This window comes from Diplotaxodon limnothrissa, linkage group LG23, assembly GCF_057381915.1.
Source record: "Diplotaxodon limnothrissa isolate DT_005_m linkage group LG23, D_limnothrissa_male_GT1.1, whole genome shotgun sequence".
NCBI lineage: Eukaryota > Metazoa > Chordata > Actinopteri > Cichliformes > Cichlidae > Diplotaxodon > Diplotaxodon limnothrissa.
Genome location: NC_140617.1, coordinates 23,809,491 through 23,832,482, shown reverse-complemented (window position 1 = coordinate 23,832,482; position 22,992 = coordinate 23,809,491). Strand labels below are relative to the sequence as shown.

Genomic DNA, 22,992 nt, shown 5'->3' with positions numbered 1-22,992 from the left:
AAGATACATCGGGGCAGTGCCACCGTGATCTGGCAGGGTGCTGGCTGGCACGAGCAGGGTGCTAATTTTCTCAGCATTAAGAGCTGTAATTATGCAAACGCTGCTGGGCGCCCGCGAGGCGCTAACAGCCCCCCATTCCAAGCGACAGTCCCAACCTTTTATGAGCTCCTCAGCGGTTCAGAGGCTAATGAAACTGTACGATCCACCCAGCTAGTAAGCCCCCCTTCTTCCCACTGTCGCTCGGGATCATGGTGTCATTACGTGGTGAAGAGGCCCTGTGGCAGCTATTGAGCAACGTGGAGCACAATAGCATGAAACATTTATAGAGAGCAGGGACGGAGAGTGAGAGAAAGTACTTGACCTCCACAGTGGCCCTGTACCGTACCTCTCTCTGTCTCTCTCCATGTAAATAACATCCCTCACTTTGAGGGAAGAGCTCTTTTCTCAGTCTCCCCCCCCCCAAAAAAAAAAAAAGCACAGAGGGAATTAGAGTCATTGAGAAGCAAGTGGTGGAAGATTCTGCAATTATCAAATCAAGCTGACGTGAGACAATGAATAGATGCTTTTAATCAGTGATGAAAATATTTACAAGTGATTCTCTTTATTCCTTTTGCCAGGTACCATTAGGCATGGAAACTCTACTGGAAGATTGGAACACCAGAAAAAATAAGGAATAATAAAACGTTGCCTGGTCTGATGAGTCTTGACTAGGATCAGAATTTGATTCAAATAACCCGAAAGCATAGATCCGTCCGGCTTTATATCAACACTTCGAGGTTTTTGGTGTTTCTTGGCACACTTTCAGCCCCTCAGTGCCAACTGAGCATTGTTTAAACACCACAGCCTACCTGAGGATTGTTGCTGACCATGTTTATCCCTTTATAACCACAGTGTACTCATCCCCTGATGGTTGCTACCAGCAAGGATAACACGCCAGGTCACAAAGCTCAGATCGTCTCAAACTGGTTTCTTGAACATGACTTTGCTGTACCTTCTTGAATCAATGCCATAAAGAATTAAGGCAGTTTTGGAAGAAAAGGAAGTGTAACCAGGTACTAGCAAGATACACCAAACAAAGAGTCTAGAATTTAGGTAGTGGACTGTTTAACACAGGACTCCACACAAGTCCAAGTTCTAGAGGACAAATTGGTTTAGGATTTGGTGACCATGAAAGCCACAGCATATGATTTCTATAATTTGAATGCTAAAACATTTGCTGAGCCCCCTGGGCCCTATGGGTCAAAGACCTGTTATCCTAGAGGAGACTGCTTCAATGGAAAACAACAACGTTGGCATAGTGGCCCCACGGCATATAAGGGTTTCCCCTAGAACATCATTCTCTATAATATTATATTTCAGAAGCTTTTAGATGTTCCTCGCTGTATAAAAGAGGCCACACCTTGAGAAAGTACACAAAGTAAGTGTCAGTATAGTATATCATAACTAACTAGGATGAATGGCAAACATGTTGAAGGGCAGACACGGTGAAACAAGTGTGATAGAGTGGAGTATGAATTACTGCCTCGCGGTAAATTAATGGCATAGGACCGCACTCTCAGACAGAGAGGCGAGCGATCAGAAGAGCTCTGAATAATGACACAGAGAAGCCGTAATCTCTGGCTACCACTCCGATCTCAGAGGGTTAGAGCAAGGACATAAAATAAGAAAAATCCCTCCAAATCCGAAGAGGTTATGACGTAAAAGAGCAAGGAGGAAGCTTCATCAAAGAAAACGAACAGCACCACTCTGAGCCGAGTGACCTTTGCTCCGCTTAAGCGTGGCCTAGTTCGGATGCACGTATATGCATACAGTAAGAGGCAGCAGACGTAGTCTCAGGATGTACGCTTTGAGAATAGCTGAGCTGCAGAACAACTGAACGCTTTCATTTTCAGCTCAAAGCCTTTGGTGGAAGAAGTCTCTTTTCTCGCCTGTCTCATCTGACTTTATATTTTCCTCTCTCCTCTGTTTCCCGGCTGTGCTGAACCGAAGTCACATCCTCGCTGCCATTCTTTAAAAAAAAGAAAAAAAAAGCAGAAATGAGTCCCGGTTAAAAAAGCTGTATCTCTGTTTTCTCTCTGTCTCTCCTTGCTGGTGTTTGCCAGAGATAAGCTCAGTAAAGAGTGTCTCCGTCTGCATGTCGACATAGAGTATACACCTCAGTGACCGTGTCATTCATCTCCCTTTATTGCTCAAGACTGTGTGCGTGTCCAAGAACGTGTGTTTGTATCCCCAACTTGTGATGGATTCAGTCCTCTTGGGGGAACTTTAGAGAGAGTTTAAAGCGCACCCTGCAACACGAGCGCTTCGCCGTGTGACGTTTTCGTGGTTTCGTGGATAGACACCCGGCCGCCGCCGCGCTCTCAGCTGCAGACCTGGCATCGCGCCCTGTGTTTTGCAGCGCTAGCAAGCAGATTGATCCGGCTTTAATGAAGAGTCCTTCAGCCTAGGTGACATCATTAGCTGCTTGTGGGCCACTGCGGGCCACTTGGCGCGGCTCCTCGCTTCACTTCTGGGAAAATAGGTCATTGTGAGTGACAGACAGACAACGTCCAAGGGAGCTGGCCAGCAAACTAGAAAGAGGGGGTATGCAAGGCAGCAGCATGGTGATGCCCTTCAGACACCTGTGACTGTGGTCACAAAACATTCATCTCTCTGCTTAAAGTACTTCTAAAGAACCACCGACACTTTCAGAGAGAAGTTTCTACTAAGCACGAAAACGTCTGGGAACTTTCGAGACCTGATACTGCTTGTTAAGAATTTCAGCTGACAGTGATGATAGTGATGTCACTTCTTATCTATGACTAATATCTGCTTTGCCCTTCACCTGAGTTCCTTGGTCTTATAGTTATTGGTCAATCCAATGAGTGCATTCAGACAAATCCTTACTATACTGCAAACTTGTTTAAAAAGCCCTGTATTACAGGATGTGAAGCATTAACTAAAATAAGTACATAAAACAGGCATCAGTGATACTGGACACTGTTGTGACACTGATGGAAGTGGAGGTGGGTTGCAAAGCGATCAGCATATTGATGAGCTTTGCATCATCAGCTGGCTGTGTTAAGTCTGTCTAACACTGATCTTCCAGGATTGTAGGCTGAGCCTGACTTCGTGGCCTGTATGACCTGATAATAAGATCTATTAAAATCTTCGTTCATACCCTCATCACATAATTTCTATTCGCCTTCCTCTGGATTAGACTGGGGTCGACTTGGGGGCAGCTGACCTCTGCATTGGCAGTAATTTAATACATGTGACCTCCCATCAAAGCCAAGAAATCAAGACATTAAAGGCTTCAAGTATCTCCTTTATTTAAAACTGTGTCTTGAAATTTGACATATTTTCCACACAGGAAAGCTGCACAGTGACTGAAAATGCTCCACCTGTGTGGGCCTGTAAGGTATGTGAAAAAAAGCATCAGGATGTATTTGTAAGTAAAAATTGGCCCCAATCTGCGATATCTGAGTGCACTGAACAGAGGCAGAGACTAAGTAAAAGTCAAGGAAATGTGCTTTAGAGCAAAGCTGCACCACAGAAGGCTGCAGAGCCATATCATCCATCTAACTGTCAGCACCTCACCAGGCCAAAATCACCATGCCTTCATGTCTGTCGCTGCCCTCTCTTCCTCACTTCTGCCCTGTATCAAACTCCCCCCCCCAATTCATAAACACACAAACACACACAATAGCTGCACACTGTAATTTTCACACAGCAGCTGTTTTTGCCTGCCATAAAAGTGACATCCCTCTTGCTCTTCTCTTTCCTCTCTCTCCTTCTTTTCTTTACCTCTCCATCCCTCTGTGCCGTGGCCATCCATTCGTCCATATATACTTTATGTTCCTCCCAAGCTGCTGATTTTCCCTGTCCTAGCGTTTCCACGCTGCCTGCGGCTCAACGTGTTTGAGCCTGTGTGCTGCGCTCAGATGTGTGTATGTGCAGATGATGTGCCGATGCTGAACTTTTCATGAACCATTATGTATATGCTCCAAGTTTAGGGGCAGTATTTTAAGTTGCAGACTGACAAGCAAGAGGAACAGGAAGCAGCGTGACTTCACTGCTTATGGTTAAGAATAGAAAACAATTTCCATCTGGTTTTGTTTGGTGATCAACAAGTCAGAACTGATTTTTATTGATTTTGTCTATGCAACTTTTTACAGGTAAACTCTACCAAGCTTTAGAAGGGTCCATGAGTGAGCTTTTAAAAATCCAGGTGGGGTCTCACTGATTTCTTGTAGCCAATAGGATTACTGCTTTACAACTGTCCCCCCCTCCCGCTTCACTTTCAGTTAACAATCCCCCAGATGCCTAATTGTTTCTCTAATGATGCTGGGCCTAATGGGACTGTTTATGGTATTCATTTGATAGCTCTGGCCCAGTAATTAGACTGCACCTCACTTCATTAAACAGCAGGGAGGAGGGACTGGGCCTGGTGGCACATACAGTATGTGTGCATGCAGTAGAGAAAAAAGTGAATTTTAAAACACAGGCCGGATGACACACACACACACAGAAACACACACACTCCAAAAGAAGCTGCAGACCCAGGAGATGACTGTGTTCAGCTGGAATGGCGATGGCACTTTGCATTCAGAGTGCCTCTCATTTGCCTGCAGTCTTTCACAGACGTTTCTTCCATTGTAATTCTTACCACTGCCTCTTATCATGAGTTCCATTGTACTGTGATGTGTTGTATTGTCTTGGCAAAGGGCTTCAATCAATATCTATGGGTTCTCTTGAAGTGAATAAAATTCTCAACCCTTTGCTTGTTAAATTATTGTAACTCCCACCAGATAAGAGATTCAGTGAGTCAGCTGCCTTGAATGCAAAAGCGTTGTCTCTGAAAGGCATTATCCAACTTTTTAAGAGTTTGTTAAATTGGTTATCTTTTAAAATACATTTCATTCAGCACCTCTGCAATCCAAAAAAAGGGGGGGGGGGGTTGTTTTTTATCTGCAGTAGTTTAAATTTGGTTGCTCTGCTGGCATGGAGAGCACTGAGAAACACTGAGAGAGACCAGTGCAGAATGTAGCAAACATCAGTGACCGCTCGTATACTGACTGACTCAGAAACAGCACGAAAAGGAGGGAGAGGGGTGGAGATGGGCTCCAAAGTGGCTTGCATGTGCGCACCAACTATAATTAGCTCATATAATGGTCCTTATGTGCCATTTTGCCAGCTGGATGTGTTGAAAAGCATCTACTGACCCATTGGGTGATGTGAGCTGGCATCACCTAATGGGTCAGATTTTTGCAACTGACCATGTTCTATATACATTTGTGGGAGCGCCTTAAATACAGAAAGAGAATATTTAAATCAGACACGCAAATCGATTTATCAATATTTGCAACATGGAGTTTATGGCTAATTGCATCTATATTTAACACCAAAAACAAGCACGTCTATTGTACTTGATGTTGAAATGAACTGACTGTGTTTTCTAAATCTTGACTATAGTATATATTTGGATCTCGTAAATATGCAATATAGAATCATTTTACTCAACAAATGAACTCTAATGAGTTCAGAAAACCTTTTCTGTCTGTGTGCGCCGTGTTAACCTTACATCTTGAACATAATCAAAACTGGGTTAAGCCTCCTGACTGGGATCTCTGTGTCCGACTGAGATGCCGAAACATTCCAGCTCTTTCTTTGTGTCTCCAAAAATACATTCCAGCCTCATCTCTGTCTATATTTAGCCACTATCACTTTTACTATCCACATTTGTAGTCCATGATTTATGCATAGTTTAGCACAATGATGAGTCAGTGAAGGTTTAAGAGGATTACGCCTTTATCTAAAAATCTTGATTTTGCACTGACCATAAAGTAGTGAGTGTTTACGATGGAGAAAACAGAATGAGTGAGCAGAGACAGAGCCTGAGCGCTCTCATTGTAAAACATTCACCGTCTTTCTGCCTGTCTCTCTCCGTGGTCCTGAATCCCATCTGTTGCCCAATACAGAATGCTAAAACGCCCAGTCTTTCTCTCTTGCTCGCCATCAATCCATTAAAGCAAACGGACCAGAGACGGTTTCACCCCCGTACCTTGAGGAAGGAGAGGTTGCGGTTTCGATCAATGCTGGTAATCTCCAGATTCCCCATGACAACTTCGCAGTTCTCGTAGAGCTTCTTCAGGGTGCGGTACTGCTGGTCCAGGTCTGAGAGTGTGCTCAATTTGTTCTCTGTACCAGGACAAACTACACACAAAAACAGAAGAAGAAGAAAAAAAAGGGTCACGTTTGAGACAATTTGTCTTACAGAGCATGTTAACTATGCTGACAGATTCAAAAAGGGAGAAACGCAAACAGTGTAATTAATGATTTTCAGCCATTCATGACCACAGTAGTCATTATGCTTAAAGGCCAGCAGGCTAGCTAACTTGATTACATACATACACAACACTTAAAGGTCAGCACAACCAGTTAACCTAGATAACTTAAACAGCTTTTTCTTTTTTGCCCCTCTTGTAAAACTGATGGAAAATCCCATATATCTGATCTCACTCTATTCTATAACTACAGCCACGGCTGAACATGGTGGAATTTGTAACTAAAGCACTTGTCTGCTGATGAATCGCTTCACTGGCGTGTGCTCCGAATGCGTTAGAATGAAATCAAGACAAAGAAACATCCAGGAGCGGAGATCTGAGGACTAAAACCGTGTGAATACGAGAGCTCGACACAGTGAAAGAACGTGAACGAGGGAGGGCTGAAGGACAGAGGGAACAGTGGGAGGGAATCGAGGATTGAGGGATTACATAAATTGCTGAAAGGGGAGTGCAGCAGACGTGACCCTCGACAATGAGGGAGACGCGAGAGTGAAGACTTGGGGAGGGACAAGTGGGGTTAGAGGGGTGGATATCATTTCTCTGAGGCACTGACCTACAGTCTAGGTCTGGCACAGGCACACCGTTTAATCAAAGATATTCAAATTGCATTGGTTGACCTTTACCGAGGGTTTCACTTGGAGACTTTACTTGGCTGACGAGAGTACAAGACTTTGAAGATATTATGGGGAGTAGACACGACTCTGTTGGTGTGTGGGAACCCCGGGCAATTAGATAAGGGTAGGCTTTTCTCCCAGTTTTAGCTGCGTGCACAAAAACAACCATTTTTGTTCCCTACCTTACTGCAAACTCTATACTGTAGAAAGGCATGAAAAGCAAGGGAACTTTCTAAGAGTCAAGAGCAACACCATAACACCACAAAACCAGCCACGCATTTATTCATCAAAAGAAGAGTGAAATAAAGAGAAAAAAGGAAAATAATACAAAAAAGTAAATAAAGTTAATTAAAAGATTCTACAAATATAGCAAAAGTAATAGAAATAGACATCAAATACAGAAAAAGTGCAACTTTTTAAACTTTTTGCAACACACAGTGAGGACAGACAATGCAAAAATGCAACTACACGAGGAAATTAAAACATCAGAAAATACACGAGACAAGACAAATAGACTACAATGATTTTATAAATGAATTATTACCTACATTCATTTTTAATGCTATTTTGTGTTTGAATATTATGTTTTTATGACTCATTTATTAAAATCTTGACAGTTTTGGTCCCCCATATTCAACTCTTTTGCTAAAATAAGTAATGTAACTGGCTGTCTGCAGTGCTCATGATAAATGCAACACAATCGACTAATGCAGTGGCTACCACTGTAATTAGTTCCTCATATTTGCGCCCATCAAGCCCTCTTTCCGTCCCTGCCAGCATTTCCACCAGTCACTCAAGCTCCCCAGCCTCAGTCCTGCGACCATCTGCTCCATTCAGCTGGCACGATCGCCATGTTACCGCAGGCGCGACCAGAGGTTTGTGTGTCGGTTTGTGCGTGCGGCGTGGCACCAGGATGGAGTTTGGCTCAATGTAATTAAACTGCTCATTAAAGTTTGTCAGCAGTTCAACTTCGAATAGGTCTTACTTTAAAACAGAATAATCACTTTTTTTTTTCAGATACAGCACCAACTGTTTAGGTTAGCAGAAGTGAAGGAAATAGAGATTGAATGAGCCTATTGTGTCTTATGTAGAGCAAACATTAAAATTTCCCATAGACAAAGGCAAACTAGAGTGGTGAACATCATGGTAAAGGAAATGTTTCCCATGCCTTAATTCACTCACACCAGATCATATACGTATTGAAAGTAAATATATGGTTTATTATTAACTTATTATATATTATATATCCAATTAACGATGATATTTTTCATCAAACAATGAAACATGATGTCCTTAAAATTTCCTGTTTTGGGACCTTGGAAAAGGCTAAAATACACTTAACCTTAGGTAAATAGCACTCCCCGATGGCAGTGGGCTCCCTCAGCAGGACAGCATGCCCTGCCAACAACGGAATAGCTTGAGGAAGTTGAGAAAAAGTCCAAGGCCTTAAATCTCTGGCTGTCTTCCACAGAGTTTCTTTTGTCCACCCCCCCAACCTCACCACCCCCAGTTGGTTGCAGCAGATGGCTGCCCCTCCCTAAGCCTGGTTCTGCCAGAGGTTTCTTTCTGTTAAAATGGAGTTTTTCCTTCCCACTGTCGCCAAGAACTTGGCCATTAGGGTTGTCTGACGTTTGGATTTTCTTTCTTTTACTTTAGGATCATTGTAATATAAAGGGACTTGAGAGAACTATTGTTGTGACACTCAATCTGTCCAAGCATCGATGGGATGAAGCAGAACAAGCCCAAATGCTAAATTTAAACAACCCGAAGGAACCAATGGATCGAAAGTCGGTATCCCAGAAAACACCCTACATCCATGCTCCATTGGCGTGATTGGGACCTAAACAACAATAATCAGGCGGTTTCAACTTTGTAGCTGACTGCTCCGTAAAAGAAAGTCTAAAGTCTGGTCCTTACCAGGTCTTAAAATTTGGAAAATCCAACCCTCTAAGAATACTGATAAAGTCTTTTTTCCCTCAGCGTTGTGCGAACACACACCTGAATGCTTCAGAACAGCAAGCCAGAAGTTTTGTTTTTATAGAGGTGCTCATACTTGCTGATTCAGATAATCAAGTGCATTTGATTACCCGTTTAATTCCACTGGAAGCAGTAAAGGTGGACTTTTTTTTGTATTTACCTAATTTTAAGATCTGCTTTCTGTCACATCTCTTTTTTTGATATTTTCTGCTTTACTTTGAAGGTTTGTTTTCCATCATGCCTTCTATTAGTTTTACTTCCTCCTTTGTGACTGTCCAGATTGTTTCCGCCTGTTTCTCATTCACAGTCAGCCCTCAGTGCATGAACACTCGTCCTCCCCTCTGTCTTTGTCAGGGTGTCTGTGTATACTCCCTCATGTTCCTCTCTGGGTTATTTCTTTTGGCTTCCTACTTACTCCCAGCTCCTCATGGTTTTGCTTCTTTTTAAAAAATGTTCTTTGCATTTTTGGACTTTGATTAATTTGAACCGTTGATCTGTTAAAGTTTGGTTTTATTGAAGCCTCAGCACGCCACCATTCGTGACACATAATTGTCTGAATGCTTCTCTTTGTGCTTCAGTGTGTTTAAATGACTTTTCGTGTGTTTTGCATCCTTCCGGTACTTTGTATGTCCGTTCACTTTGGCTTCACTTATCTTGTTATGCACTTTGCATGATGTGTCTTTTGGAAATTTGGATTTAATTAAAACTGTACCAATTAGACAGGAAAAAAACTGTGGTGAGTTGATGCAGTTGATGCAGTGGAACCCCGACTTATGAATACCCCGTTAAACGAAAAATTCAAGTTACAAAGGCACTGAACGGCAATATTTCTGCCCGTGTTACGACAAAATGCCCGTGTTACGAAATCCGCTGACTCTGATTGGCTGAGCCCAGAATGCCTACAATGCCCACAATGCCTTCCGAATCATGTGACAATCCCGTGGCTTTCGTACTTGCGCTTCGCTGATCTACTTGAACGACGTATTGTTGTTGCCATTAGCAATTAGCCTATAGCCTATCGTTCACTCAAAAGGCGCGATGGGTGCTTCGACTTACGAAAATTTTCGACTTACGAAAGACCCTCGGGAACGAATTAATTTCGTAAGTCGGGGTTCCACTGTACTTCATTTTTGTGTTTGAAAAAGTTATATTTTTGCAGTTGGTGCTGTTGATCAGTCTTTAGATAACTTATTTTACCTCTACTTATATAAATTATAATCAGTATTTTATGATCATCTATGTGTTACTTAATCTACAACCAATTCCAACCTAAATCTATATGAAGCTCAAAATAATGTAAGTTAAACTTTTAATGGCATGACTGCTGTCCTTTAGTATCACCCACTTGCGTTTCTCCTCCTGCTTGCATATTTTTTAAAGCCAAAGTTCACATTTTCACACTCAATAGCAAGAAATTCAGGAAAAGAGAACAAAAAAAAGAGAAAAAGACAAAAAAAAAGAAAAAAAAAGACAAAGGGCTATTGCATAGTTGAACTTGGCCTCATATTGAACAACATTGAGAGCTCATAAACTCCCATATTGCTTTATGGATCGTTGGCTCTGCAAAGATGAGCGCACTTCCTCTCCTCTGTGATCCACCATATTGCTGTGGGTACAGGATGCATGGGGCCGAATGGCAGTGAGGGGACCTGAACTATGGTGATAAATGAGATTTGCTGACCACACACACACACACACACACACACACACACACACACACACACACACACACACACACACACTAGTTATTAGATGAAATGATTTAAGAGTGGCTACAAACTCAAAGGAAGTCTATGTGAGGCTCTAAAATTGGTCTGATCGATAAACGCGCATGTGTGTGTTTGTGTGTGTCCGTGTGAGTGAGAGGATATACTTTTTTCTGTGTGTAGAGATGAAAGGTTAGCGAGGCTTCTGTAATAATCTGTTATTGAAACCTAGTTGCAAGTGTGTGTGTGTGTGTGTGTGTGTGTCTGTGTGAGAGAGAGAGAGAGAGTTTGTGTGGTGATAAAAGATCAGAGGGAAGAGGTGAAAAGTGAGGCGAAAACAACTCTCAAAAACCAATATCAGTCAGCCGCACACACACACACACGCGCGCGCGCAGGTGACACGAGGCCGTGTCCACTTGACGGTTCAGGTGTGTGCGTTTGTATCTCGGTGTGTACAGTCTGGGAGCTGATATATGCCAGGCAGGACAATGGGTTGAATATACAATGGTGTTTTTTGCAGAAACACAGGCCAGGCAGAGGGGTGCATTACATAAACTACTTTACATTTACAACACAGAGAAACAGCTCAGCTTATTCAAACGGAAACTCAAAACATGGAATAGAACCTTTAAATGCCAGTGCACTTCTTTCAGTGTACTGTGCCTCTTACTCTATGGCTGAACCCCGGTGACCCTGAATTGGACTAAGGGAAGAAGTTGGATGGATGGAGGATCATGCAGTTTTTCTTGCACAGGTAGCAACTAGAAATTGCATAAACTGAGTTGATTAAATGGATTAAGGTTAGCTAAATCTCACGGCCACAGTTAAAAAGACAGAAAACAGTCTGTAAACAGGAGGCTCTCATGTCAAAGTCACATGCTTTGTTGACCAAACCATCAACTGCTCCTCACGAGGCCTGGCAGAGCTACAGTAGCGTCACACTGTTTTGCTCCTTCCAGACAGAACCATTATTCATCTGGCCACGCCAGCTCCTTGTCAGGCAAAAGGTAAACATAGGTGGTTTGGTGCACTTAAACAAAGAACGGGCACATTTATCAGCAGCAAGAGTGAAGAAAGGAAAAACAATGGGCAGAAGCCACAGGAAAGAAAAGAGGAAACAAAAACAGACAGGACGGTGAATGAAGCAGAGAAATGAGACTGCACGTTGAACAGGTGCAGCAATGAGACAAACAGTAAAAAGAAAAGAGAGAGCGAGCCACTGGCAAGACTTTTTCATAGTAAAATGATCACACCCTCAGCAGTAAAACAGACTGCAATGACTCATCGCTTTACTAGAAGTGATGTTCTCAGTTACGCTGATGACGTTTCCAGCGTTGTAACTGGAAGGAATGAGTGATATTGATGGCGGCTAATAAAAAACAAGGAGGATGGAGATTTCATTGTATTTATGCACAGTGCTGTACACAGTCTTTAGCAGATTCTGAAAGTGGAGATTAATGGGGAGAAGGTACAAGTAGAGACATGCGAGTGTATGCACAGTGATTTTGACACATTTCTGACCCATGCATGAAGTAAAAGACGAAAGCACTTTCTCACTGAAATATTGAGCCGTGCTTGTTCTCATTTCGCACGCCATCTCTTCCTTACAATCCTTTCCTTCTCTCTGCGTTTGCTCTCTTATCATGTTTCTGTCCTCCTGTTGCAGGTTTCATATTTCCAAAGTTCTCCTCTCTCCTTCCCTTACCGCTCTCAGATACTGTAAAGAGACTGAACAGTAAGCAGCGAGGCTGTTATCAGTTATTCGAAATTGCATCTGATAATGTAGCGGATCATTTTTCTGTAAATCCCGCTCGGTTTGGGAGGGTATTTCAGGGCTCTGTCACGACTAAATGCAAACAGTTATGTCTGAGAGAACAGCTGAAGTAAGAAGTGCTTTTTTGTAGTTGTGAACAACATAACCTGTCGGAGTTAGAGGCAGATACAATTGCATCACCCACTGGTCTGGTAACGCTCATTTTGTAGTTAAACATTTATGCTTTTAAGACGTCGGTGTCATGAAACCGGCCACTGAAAGCAACAAGAGGCTTGAACTGTAAAACTGTAGCCAAATAGCCTTCTCAGTGCTTTAAAACAACTTTATAATAAAGATGTTTTAAATTGTGACCTCCTTAGCCACATCGTTTGTTACAGTGTTAACATATAGTTTTATTTTTGCTGATTTTGTTGACAGGACACAAGATGAAAAAATAGGACTTTTACCCAGTAGGCTAATAACTTTACTATGAGCTGTAATGTGACGTTACATTATATTAATTTATGTTATATGATTGGATATAATGCTAGCCCAAAGTCAAGAGTGCTGTGACCCAATCTTCACTCTGAATCTTGCCTCTAATCAAAATACAGGAGCAATTGATGGGTTTCCTTAAAAAACAACAACAGGTTTTTGGTTATAAATTGTTAAAGCTACCCAGTCATATGCATAGCGTTAAGGCCAATGTGCTGTCCCACACTTTGGGAATTGCGCCTTTAGACTAGGAGCACAGTTGTTTTCACAGTGGTGATGCCAGCTCAAAAAGACAAAAAAAAGTAAGCAAGTAAAAAAGTTGCTACTTGCTGCATGTTTCTTATCAACGATTAGGGATAGCGCGGCAGCTGCAGTCCATTTTCCACGTGTAGCTTTATTGTTCCCATCGGTTCTGGGAGAACTAGCCTCGCTACATATGCTAGCTGTGGTACCTACAGTACTAAAACAAAAGTAAGTACAGTCGCGTTTTTATAATTTTGGTATTGAAATCTATAGTAGGTATGACATCCCTATGTGCAGCATTCAGTTTTTACAGTTCTTTACTCTAAATGGTGCTTTTTTGAAAAATAAAAATCATGTTGTATTCAGTAATACTTGAAACTACTAACTGAGACAGTAAATACAGAAAGAATGTGGACAACTGTGGATGTAGATCACTAGGAAGTAAGGTAGTTTTAGACATCTATGCATTCTGCCAATTGTTTTGTAACAGGAGAAGTCACCCCCTGCTGGCCATTACAATGAATGCAGGTTTGAGACACTATAGCATTAGCTTCATGTTCAGGCAAATGCTAACTCCCTGTTTGTCTGTACTTTCATTTTTATTTTTGTATTGTTGACTTTTGTTATTAATTTGTTTTTAAATATTATATATATGCTGTTATTTATTTTATGCATTTTTCATCATTTTATTTACTTTTATAATTATGTCACACTAATAAACATTATTAAATTTATTAGGAACTATAAGCATTAGCGATTAAGGTATGAGCAAGGGGTTAATTCATCATTCATATAGCATTACTCCTCCTTACTATGTCATTAACAAACACAGATTATTATGACTATGTGTATGATTATTACTAATAGTGATGTAGTAGCAGCGATAGCGGAACATGGTGTAACAGATAGATGAACATATTTGTATTTATAAATGGCATACTAAGGAGGAGTAATGGTATATAAATGCTGAACTAATGACTTGCTAATACCTTAGTAATGCTTAATAGTAATAATAATAATAATAAAAATAATGATGGACTGCATTTGTATAGCGCTTTTCGGGGCCCTCAAAAGCGCTATTTAATAGTGTGACATTATTATAAAGTGCTACCACTTTTATTTATATTCATACTTATTTTATGCATTATTCTATTTCACAGACTGTATTGTGTTACTTATTATTCCATCTTTTTCCTCCGATCATCAAGGTGCATGTATGAAGGGTGCCATACAAGTTAAAATGTATATGTGTCCAAAAAGTCTGACTTCTTTTCTTTTTCATCTATGTTAGAAAATTGAGATTAAGAACTACGAGAATACTGCATAAATCTTTAAACAGCAGAAAAGGCTCTTGCTTGTGGAGCTGTGATGGTGGACTGAGTGGGTGGTGAGGCAGCAGCAAGGGTCAGTAGACCAGCATGAACATGACATGACAGGTTAAAGAGGGCAGGTTTGGTGCTCGGGCACGGGGTCACAGCTCTTCTCAAAGGATGGTTTTGGAGCTGCTTTAGCTCACAGTTAGCTACACCCACATCGCCAAGGACATCTGCTACACAAACTGCAAGAAAAACATCTCGAGTTTCCTTCTGCAGTGTGCACGGGGCAAAAGTTTGCAGCAGTTGGTTTTAGCAGCACGAGGGGCAAACATCCACTTCCATCCTGGATTTCTTAGACTTTTTAAAAAATGTTATTAGAGGATGGCAAGCAAGACATCTCTCAACGATGAAACACAAATCTAAAGCCCACAGTAATGTGTGGTCAGCTGAAACTGACAGAGGATTTACAAGCATGTGATGACATGAGTGCTGGAAAAGTAATGTGATTCTTGCGAATCGTGGAAAACTTTGAGTTATTCACCTCTCATGTATTTGTTTTGGTTCGAAGCTTCAAAGCAACGGCACAAACCCCTGAACTTTCTTAACCGAGGTCACAGTCAAACATGGCATACGGTCTTAGCAGTGTGATCCCTTATGCATGTCAGGGGAATGGCTCTCAGTTTGTGAGAATTTATGCTGCTTTATTTGTGCCGCTTTAGGACAGTCTGATCAATAAAGGTCAAAGAAAACAATTTCTCCCAAGTTTGAAAACCAATAACTGCACTTTTAAAGCAGAAAAAAAAGTTTTTTTTTCTTCTTTACTACACAAGTGTTTAGCCCTGAAGAGGAAAATATGACCTGACACTCGGAAAATCATTTGGTGCTCTCTCAGTCACCTTTGCAATCATTTCAAATTCATTGTTCGGAATTATTGATTAGACCGGTCTGCACAAGAGAAATAACAGAAGGGAGCTATTAAAGTAGGTCCATTTCTTTTTAAAGTAAAAATGAGAGAATGATGCCAGTGGATGTATGATCATATCCTGCATGCTGATTTTTCATTTTTTTTTTAGATTTAGGAGGTCTTTGTTCATTTAAGATCTCGTCAATCAAAACATTACATCATAAGGTCATCTACAGGCAGCTCCACCCACCTGCTGTTCAAACCTTTAGTTTACAAGGGGCAGCCAATCGCAAGCAAAAGAAATTAAAGGGAAAGGAACTTAAAGAGCCTGCTTCAGACAAAGGATTGACTGAGTATAGGCCTAACACATGTTAAAGAAGGATTTTGTCTCATGCAAAGCTACTTATATAGACACTATATTGCCACAAATATTCATTCAGGTGTTCCAATCACTTTCATGGCCACAGGTGTGTAAAATCAAGTATCCAGACCTGCAGACTGGTCCCCGGGGCCTGCTGGAGGGCAAGGTCCATGCTGGACATGCGGTGGAGGGTACAAACATTTGTGAAAGAATGGGTTGCTCTCTTGAGCTCAGTGAATTCCAGCATGGTACCATGATAGGATGCCACCTGTGAAACAAGTACAGTCGTGACATTTTTCCGCTACTAAATATTCCACAATCAACTGTTGGAATTATAACAAAGTGGAAGCGACTGGGAACGACAGCAGCTCAACCGGAAAGTGGAATCACAGAGCAAGGTCAGCAGATGCTGAGGATTGTAGCGTTCAGATGTATCTTTCTGCAGAGTCAATTACTGCAGACCTCCAAACTTCATGTGGTCTTCAGATTATTTCAAGAACAGTGTGTAGAGAGCTTCATGGAACTGAGCAGTTGCATCCAAGCCTTACATCACCAAGCACAATCCAAAGTGTCGAATGCAGTGGTGTAAAGCACTTCACTGGATTCAAGAGAACTCATCTCCACTGCTCTTAAGTGACGAATCAAGTGTTTTCATCTGGCATCTGTCTGGGTTTGGTTGTTGCCAGGTGAACGGTACTTGTCTGACTGCACTGTGCTAAGTGTAAAGTTTGGTTGAGGGAGGATTATGGTGTTGTGTTGTTTTTTTTTGGAGTTTTGCTTGGCCTTTAGTTCCCAATAACAGGAAATCTTAATGCTTCAGAATACCAAGACATTTTGGACAATTTCATGTTCCCAACCTTGTGGGAACAGTTTGGGGATGGTCCCTTCCTGTTCCAACATGGCTGTGCACCAGTGCACAAAGCAAGTTCCATAAAGATATGGAGGAGGTTTGGTGTGGAAGAGTTCTGACCTCAGCCTGAAAATACACCTTTGGGATGAATTAGAGCAGAGACTGTGAGCCAGGATTTCTCATCCAACATCAAATGTGCTTCTGGAAGAATGGTCAAAAATTCCAACAAACATTCCTAAACCTGTGGAAAGCCTTCCCAAAAGACCGGAAGCTGTTATAGCTGCAAAGGGTGGGCCGACACTATATTAAACCCTTCTTTCAAGAGAAGCTATCACCGCTCCCACACACCTGGCTTCAAAAATCCCGGGAGAGTGGACCACATCAGTGGCAGGCAGTTCATCACTGCTTCCAATACTATCATCATCATCACCATCATCATCATTTTCTTCTTCCATGCTAGTCAGAAGCTACACAGCCTTGAGGTGATGCTGACGAAGCAGCCACACAGCTTACAGACTCAGCTCACACATGGCTTACTGTATATGAAATGAAGGGTTTCATCCCAAATGAGACTCAGAGAAAAAAAAAAACATTTACTGTTACCAAAAGACTGATAGTGAAAATTAAACTCCAGTAGGGTACTTTTCTTTTTCTCGCAGCAGGTTGCCCTTGGTTAATAAAATGGTAAAACTTTTAAAGACATTTAATAACGACTTCAATATTCATGATATTTCTAAGCCCTTTAGTACAGTTTCAAATGTACTATAAAGGGTCAGCGTGACCGCTAGTAAAGTTTTATATGCTAAAGTGAAACAATGAAATTCATAATCTTATGTTTAGTTCATTCAGTGAGGCTGGATTTCTAGCCTTACGAGGCAAGACTACTGACTGCCAGGCTGGTAACATCATAATAACCGGTAGATTTTACCACGCACTTTGGACCTGGAATCATTTACCAAAAGACCTGAGGTTGAATCTTTTCAAATATCTGTTTGTGTTCATAAGGACTAGAGTCAGACCTGTGAATGTATTTTTTGTTTGTTTTTTTTCTCTTGAGAGGCTGCTAATGTTTTATGTTAGGAGTATTTGTATATACTGTTGTAGATCTTGCATTTTATTATGTTTTTGTAGCATTTTTTGGGATGTTTTGCTTTTATGTAGTCACTACCTTGCCCAGTAAAAGACATTTAATGTCATCAGGACTATTTCATTAAATAAAGGTATTAATAATAATAATAATCAGAAAAGCAACAATTGTATAATACATGGTCGCTAAATACTTTTTTTCTAAAAAAGTTGAACAAAGTACAGATTTTTTCTACATTTGCAAATTGAGAAACTTTGAAGAACTTCGTTGACCTATTCCTAATCAGTCCTCCTCTCCACATCCTTATCTCTGAAGGTGCCGCTTGATGAGACGGCATCTGGCAAACTTTTACTTTTTTTGGTCCCTTGCATATATTGAACTAAGCAACAATTTCTTTTTTCTCTGCAGGTGATGTCAGTAAGGTCTGAGAATAAAAGAAACCTTTCCCTCAAGAAAAGAAAAAAGTGCAGTGTATCAACTGTACCTGTTATACTGGAGTAAAGTTAGATTTAAAAGTGTCCATCTGTTAATTTACAATCTACTGTAAACAATGGTTTAATACGGTTAAATCATAACACTACTTTTCTGTATAAAATATATGTTTTACAGTGTGATACAATTTTTCTGTTTATAACTGTAAATGTTCAGTGCTTAATGAAGTTCTTCAACTACTTGTCATAAAAACAAGAAAACACAAATATTTTAGAAATGTAAATCTTAAAATTTGATTGTTATTTATCAGGAAAAATTACAAGTCATAAGTCATAATTTACAACATTCAATCACCAGAACGATTTTTTTTCTTTTTAATAATACAAGTAAATAGCTATAATTAGGCATCTTAATGAGAAGTTAATAATGTGCTTTTTAGTATTTTATTTTTGTAAAACAGTTCATTTGAAAATTCATCTATAACAACGATAATTATATTTTATTATTCTGATTAAAGAGCTCCTACATACTGGTGGAATAACCGTTCCAGAAACACAAAAAAATACATTTTGATAAATAACAATGCTGTAAATTTAGGTCTGCTGTGGCAGAAATCTTACACAGGATGGTGGTCTAATAAATTCTTAAGCACTGTAACTGTAGATCTACATCTATAAAAGCACCACTGATGGTGAACAGGTTCCCCGCATGTCCTTGTACAGTAAAATCAGTTTATTTCCTTTCCTGAACCTTACTTTTATTACACAGTTTTGCAACACACCGTGACAGGAAAGCTGCCGTAAATATCAACACTCACCCAAAAGCATAACACTGGCCAGATGTTTAAACAGTGAAACAACCATCACTGTTATCACTCACCTCAGAAAAATACGAATATTAATAATAACTAACACTTCCTCATGCTTTATTATGTTTCATGCATTTGTTTACAGCAACATTTGACAGTTGAGATTTGCAAACAAAGTCTGCTGCCCACTAATTTTGAAATCTGTCCTTCAATTCAACTCCAAAGTATAAAAGCTCCTTAATGGCTGCTTCCAGATGATTTATTAAAGCAAAACAGCTAAATATGTAGAAAACATCCATCACAAGTTGAGATGCCTTGAGATGTTTTCACAACTTATTTTTTGTCATGGCAATGAGATGTTTTGATTCTCCTCACACGAGATTAAAAAACTTCAACTGTTAGTCCATGAAATAGTGAAATAGTTGGTGAATATGAAAGTTTGAAATATTCCGTGTACTGACATATTTACATATTTTAGTCTGGAAAGTTATCCAAAAGGAGATGCAAGATGTTTTTAAAGTTATGAGCAGTGTCTGTGATTCATTTATTTAAAAAAAAGTTGAATTCAGTCTTGCTTTGGGTCCAGAAATAAGGCCAACGTAAATATATTCATATATAAGGATTTTTTTTATTAGCTTTGGCTAATCAGGGTGCCCACTCTTCCCCAGATGTTTAACTTCAAGTTGTCCCTGCAAGCTCTAGGTAGCAGATCTGGGGCCAGTGGGGGTTTCGTGCCATCAATCATCTATCAGCAGGGACTCTTTCCTTTAATGCTCACTGACTGACCCCCTGTTGTGCCTCTTCCTACCTCCTCTTCCTCTTTGTCCTTCTTTGATTTTTCTAACCAACTTTTTTCTCTTTCCTCATCTTTGTCTTTATCTTCTTTCTCCTCTTTTGTTTCCCGTCACTTCCTTCTTTACTTCCTCTCGATTTCTTGTTCACTTATTTACCTTTTTGCATTTTTTTTTTGTTCCCACACATTTCAACGTGTCTTAATTCTTTTACCACTGAAGTCACTGCTACTAGGTCTGTAATACACTTGAAGGCACGTGCACATTTGTACATACCGGAGGTCCTCCCTCAAAAGGCCAATCATTTCTCAGCGGGTGCTGAAAAATCACCTGATACACCGACACAGGTGGGTGGGGGGAGTGGATGGTGGCTGTCTGTGGTTGGGGTGAGGGTGGGGGGGTGGGTGGGTGGGGGAGTCATTTGTATAACAGATGTGTGTTTGCATGTGTGTTTGCATGTGTGTGTGTGAGTCAGACACAGGTTTAATGACTCGTCCCAGCCAATTTTCAGCCAGTGGCTTCTCTTTGTGAGGAAATGAGGTTTGCAGTTAATGTAGCACAGAAGGGCTGCCTGTGATCAGCGCACGCATACACTCCGTGATATGTGCGCACACACAAGATTGTTTTTGCATGTGTGTGTGTCAGTTCCAGTGAGTTGGCTCCAAGCAGAATATTAGTAGAAACCATATGGGAGAAATCATTATAAACGAAGGTTCGAGAACATTTATGCTGTGAGGCCTCCGTGTTTTAATATCAGAGCTAGGAATATGCTTAAGATCTGCCTTTGGTGTAAATATGCGTGCATGCTTTTGTGCTTCAAGTGCATTTAGCTTCGCTGTCCTGTCACAAATCACATTATGGTGTGCGTGTTTGCGTGTTTGATTCACTAAGTTGAATTATTCCAAAAACAGCAGTCGCATTCATATTGTGTACACAGCAAATCGGCGCGTCGCCAACGACATGCCAGTAAGATAAGATACACGCTTTCAACCACACACACTCACAGAAACACAGAGAAGCACTACCATGCACCACACGCAAAAACATCCTGCGTGTAAGAACACACGCCCGGCTGCACGTGTAAACACACCAACAGTCGGAGCGCCGTGGGGGACACTGGCCTCCCAGCGGAGGAAATAAGTTTGGGTTGGATGTAATGAGCAACTGAAAGGCAAATGAGCCCTTCAGTGTGACGGCCTCTATCTAAACCCAGACAGCCTGTGTCTAGGGAGACGCTTTATTGCTGAGAGAATCCAAAATGTCATTCATCTATCTGTGCTCGGTCACCGGCCTCCCTCCCTCCCTATGTCTTCCCACCACCTCATTCCGCTCCTGTCATCTCCTTACGCTCTTCCTCTTACACAACCCATCTGTTTTTTTATGCTCGTTCACATTTTTCCCAATCACTCTCTTCTATCAGCTTTTTGATGGCGCTCTTTCTCCTGACTCAGTCCTTGTCTCTTCTTTCCCAAGGTCCCCGAACCGCTCTTCTATCACTCATTCACTTTTCTACCTCAACCAACTCCTCTTCCTTCAAAACCCGTTCTTCCTCGTCTCCTCTGCCCTTCAAAGCTTCACTCATACGTTTGGATTGACATAAATGTTCTTCAGTTCCAAACTGAAATATATGTTTTATATTTTTTGGGGGTTTTCTGCCATTGCTGTCTTGGCACTATGGGCTGAAAATGTAAAAAAGAAAAATCTCCCAGAGATTCAATTCAGTTTTATTGAAATAGCACCAAATCACAACAACAGTTGTCTGAAGGCACTTTTGATTGTAAGGTAAAGACCCGACACTATTACAGAGAAAACAGAAAAAAACCCAAAATCATATGACCCCCTATGAGCAAGCGCTTTGGTGACAGTGGGAAGCAAGAACCAGACTGGGAGGGGCGGCCATCTGCTGTGGCCAGTCGGGGTGAGGGGAGGGAGACATGGTATTTTTTCAAGTAGTTAATTTAGTTTGACCAAACCTTCATGTTTTGTGGAAACACTAGTCTTCTTAGTTTCTCAGCCAGCAGACTCACTAGTTTGTCACATCTATTTTCAAAGAGTCAAAATGGAGATTTTTAGGCTTCACCATCTCATGGATGACGTTATGGGTAGTTAGTGCAATCTTCCATGTATGTTTGTAAAGTTTCTTTCTTTTTTTCTTCTTTCCAGCTCATTGTGTCTCAATGAACTAATTCTCTAAATCAGAAAAAGTAAGAAAGTGGTGGAAAATCCACTATTCATTCATTCATTCATTTATTTATTCATTTTCAGGCACAACAAATACCTATATTGAACATAAAATACACAAAACAAAAAACAAAACTTGCCTGAAAAAGGAGTGGGACGAAGAAAACTTATTAAATCCCACCCCTATACTCACTCATCAACAAAAAAAAACAATAAACTTCCCGCAGCTACGCCCATCATTGCATACAGACCCATCAACAGCCCCGGGCAGATACAAGCATCTAAGCGGCAGCTCGCAACCAACAATTAGAGCCTTCATAACTGAATACAGAATATATAAATTATAAATTGCATTACCACAGGTAACAGGCAGTAATAACTACAAGTAACAGACACACATACATATACATACATATATATCTACACACACAAGTACATATATGTACATACATACGCACACTTTATTTTTTATTTTGGAATCCATACCAGCAATGGTAAGAGGACAGACATTACAGAGCACACTAAAACCCATCATTGAGTATACTGTGACCAGACCAACTGTTTGTAGAGAAATTTAAATCTATGAATATTTTTGCATTGTTTCAATTGTAAACTCAGACTGTTCCAGATTTTCACACCACATACAGACACACAAAAGCCTTTACGGGTTGTTCGAGTTCTGGGTAATTTGAATTCTCCAAAGCCTCTCACATTATAAACCTTTTCTCGAATTTCAAATCTAGTTTGTAAATTTGCCGGTAAAAGTTTAGTAAAAGCTTTATACAAAATTATGGATGTATTGTAATTAACCAGATCCTGGAATTTAAGTAACTTTGCCTGAAGAAAGAATTTGTGAGTATGATCTAGATAACCAGCCTTGTGAATAATACGCAGTGCTCGTTTCTGTACTGTGACTAATGGATTAGTTGTATTTTTATATGTATTTCCCCACACTTCCACACAATATGTAAGATATGGAAGAACCAGGGTACAGTACAGAGTACGAAGTGCATCTTTATCAAGGAATTGTTTCACTTTGTTCAAAACTGCGAGGCTTCTGGAAATTTTGGTTTTTATGTGTCTGACGTGGGGTTTCCATGAAATTTTGTTATCAATTATAACTCCCAAAAATTTGTTTTCACTCACAT

General features: G+C 40.7%; 1 protein-coding gene across 3 annotated transcripts in view; it reads right to left on the bottom strand.

Moving 5' to 3' along the window:
• LOC146608103 (receptor tyrosine-protein kinase erbB-4-like) overlaps positions 1-22,992 on the bottom strand; it is a 381,455-nt gene that overhangs the window by 186,472 nt on the left and 171,991 nt on the right. For all 3 annotated transcript variants that reach the window (XM_085348721.1, XM_085348723.1, XM_085348722.1), the window contains exon 2: positions 6,044-6,195. In XM_085348721.1, the coding sequence (XP_085204847.1) occupies positions 6,044-6,195 (152 nt within the window). The remainder of the gene's footprint in view (positions 1-6,043; positions 6,196-22,992) is intronic.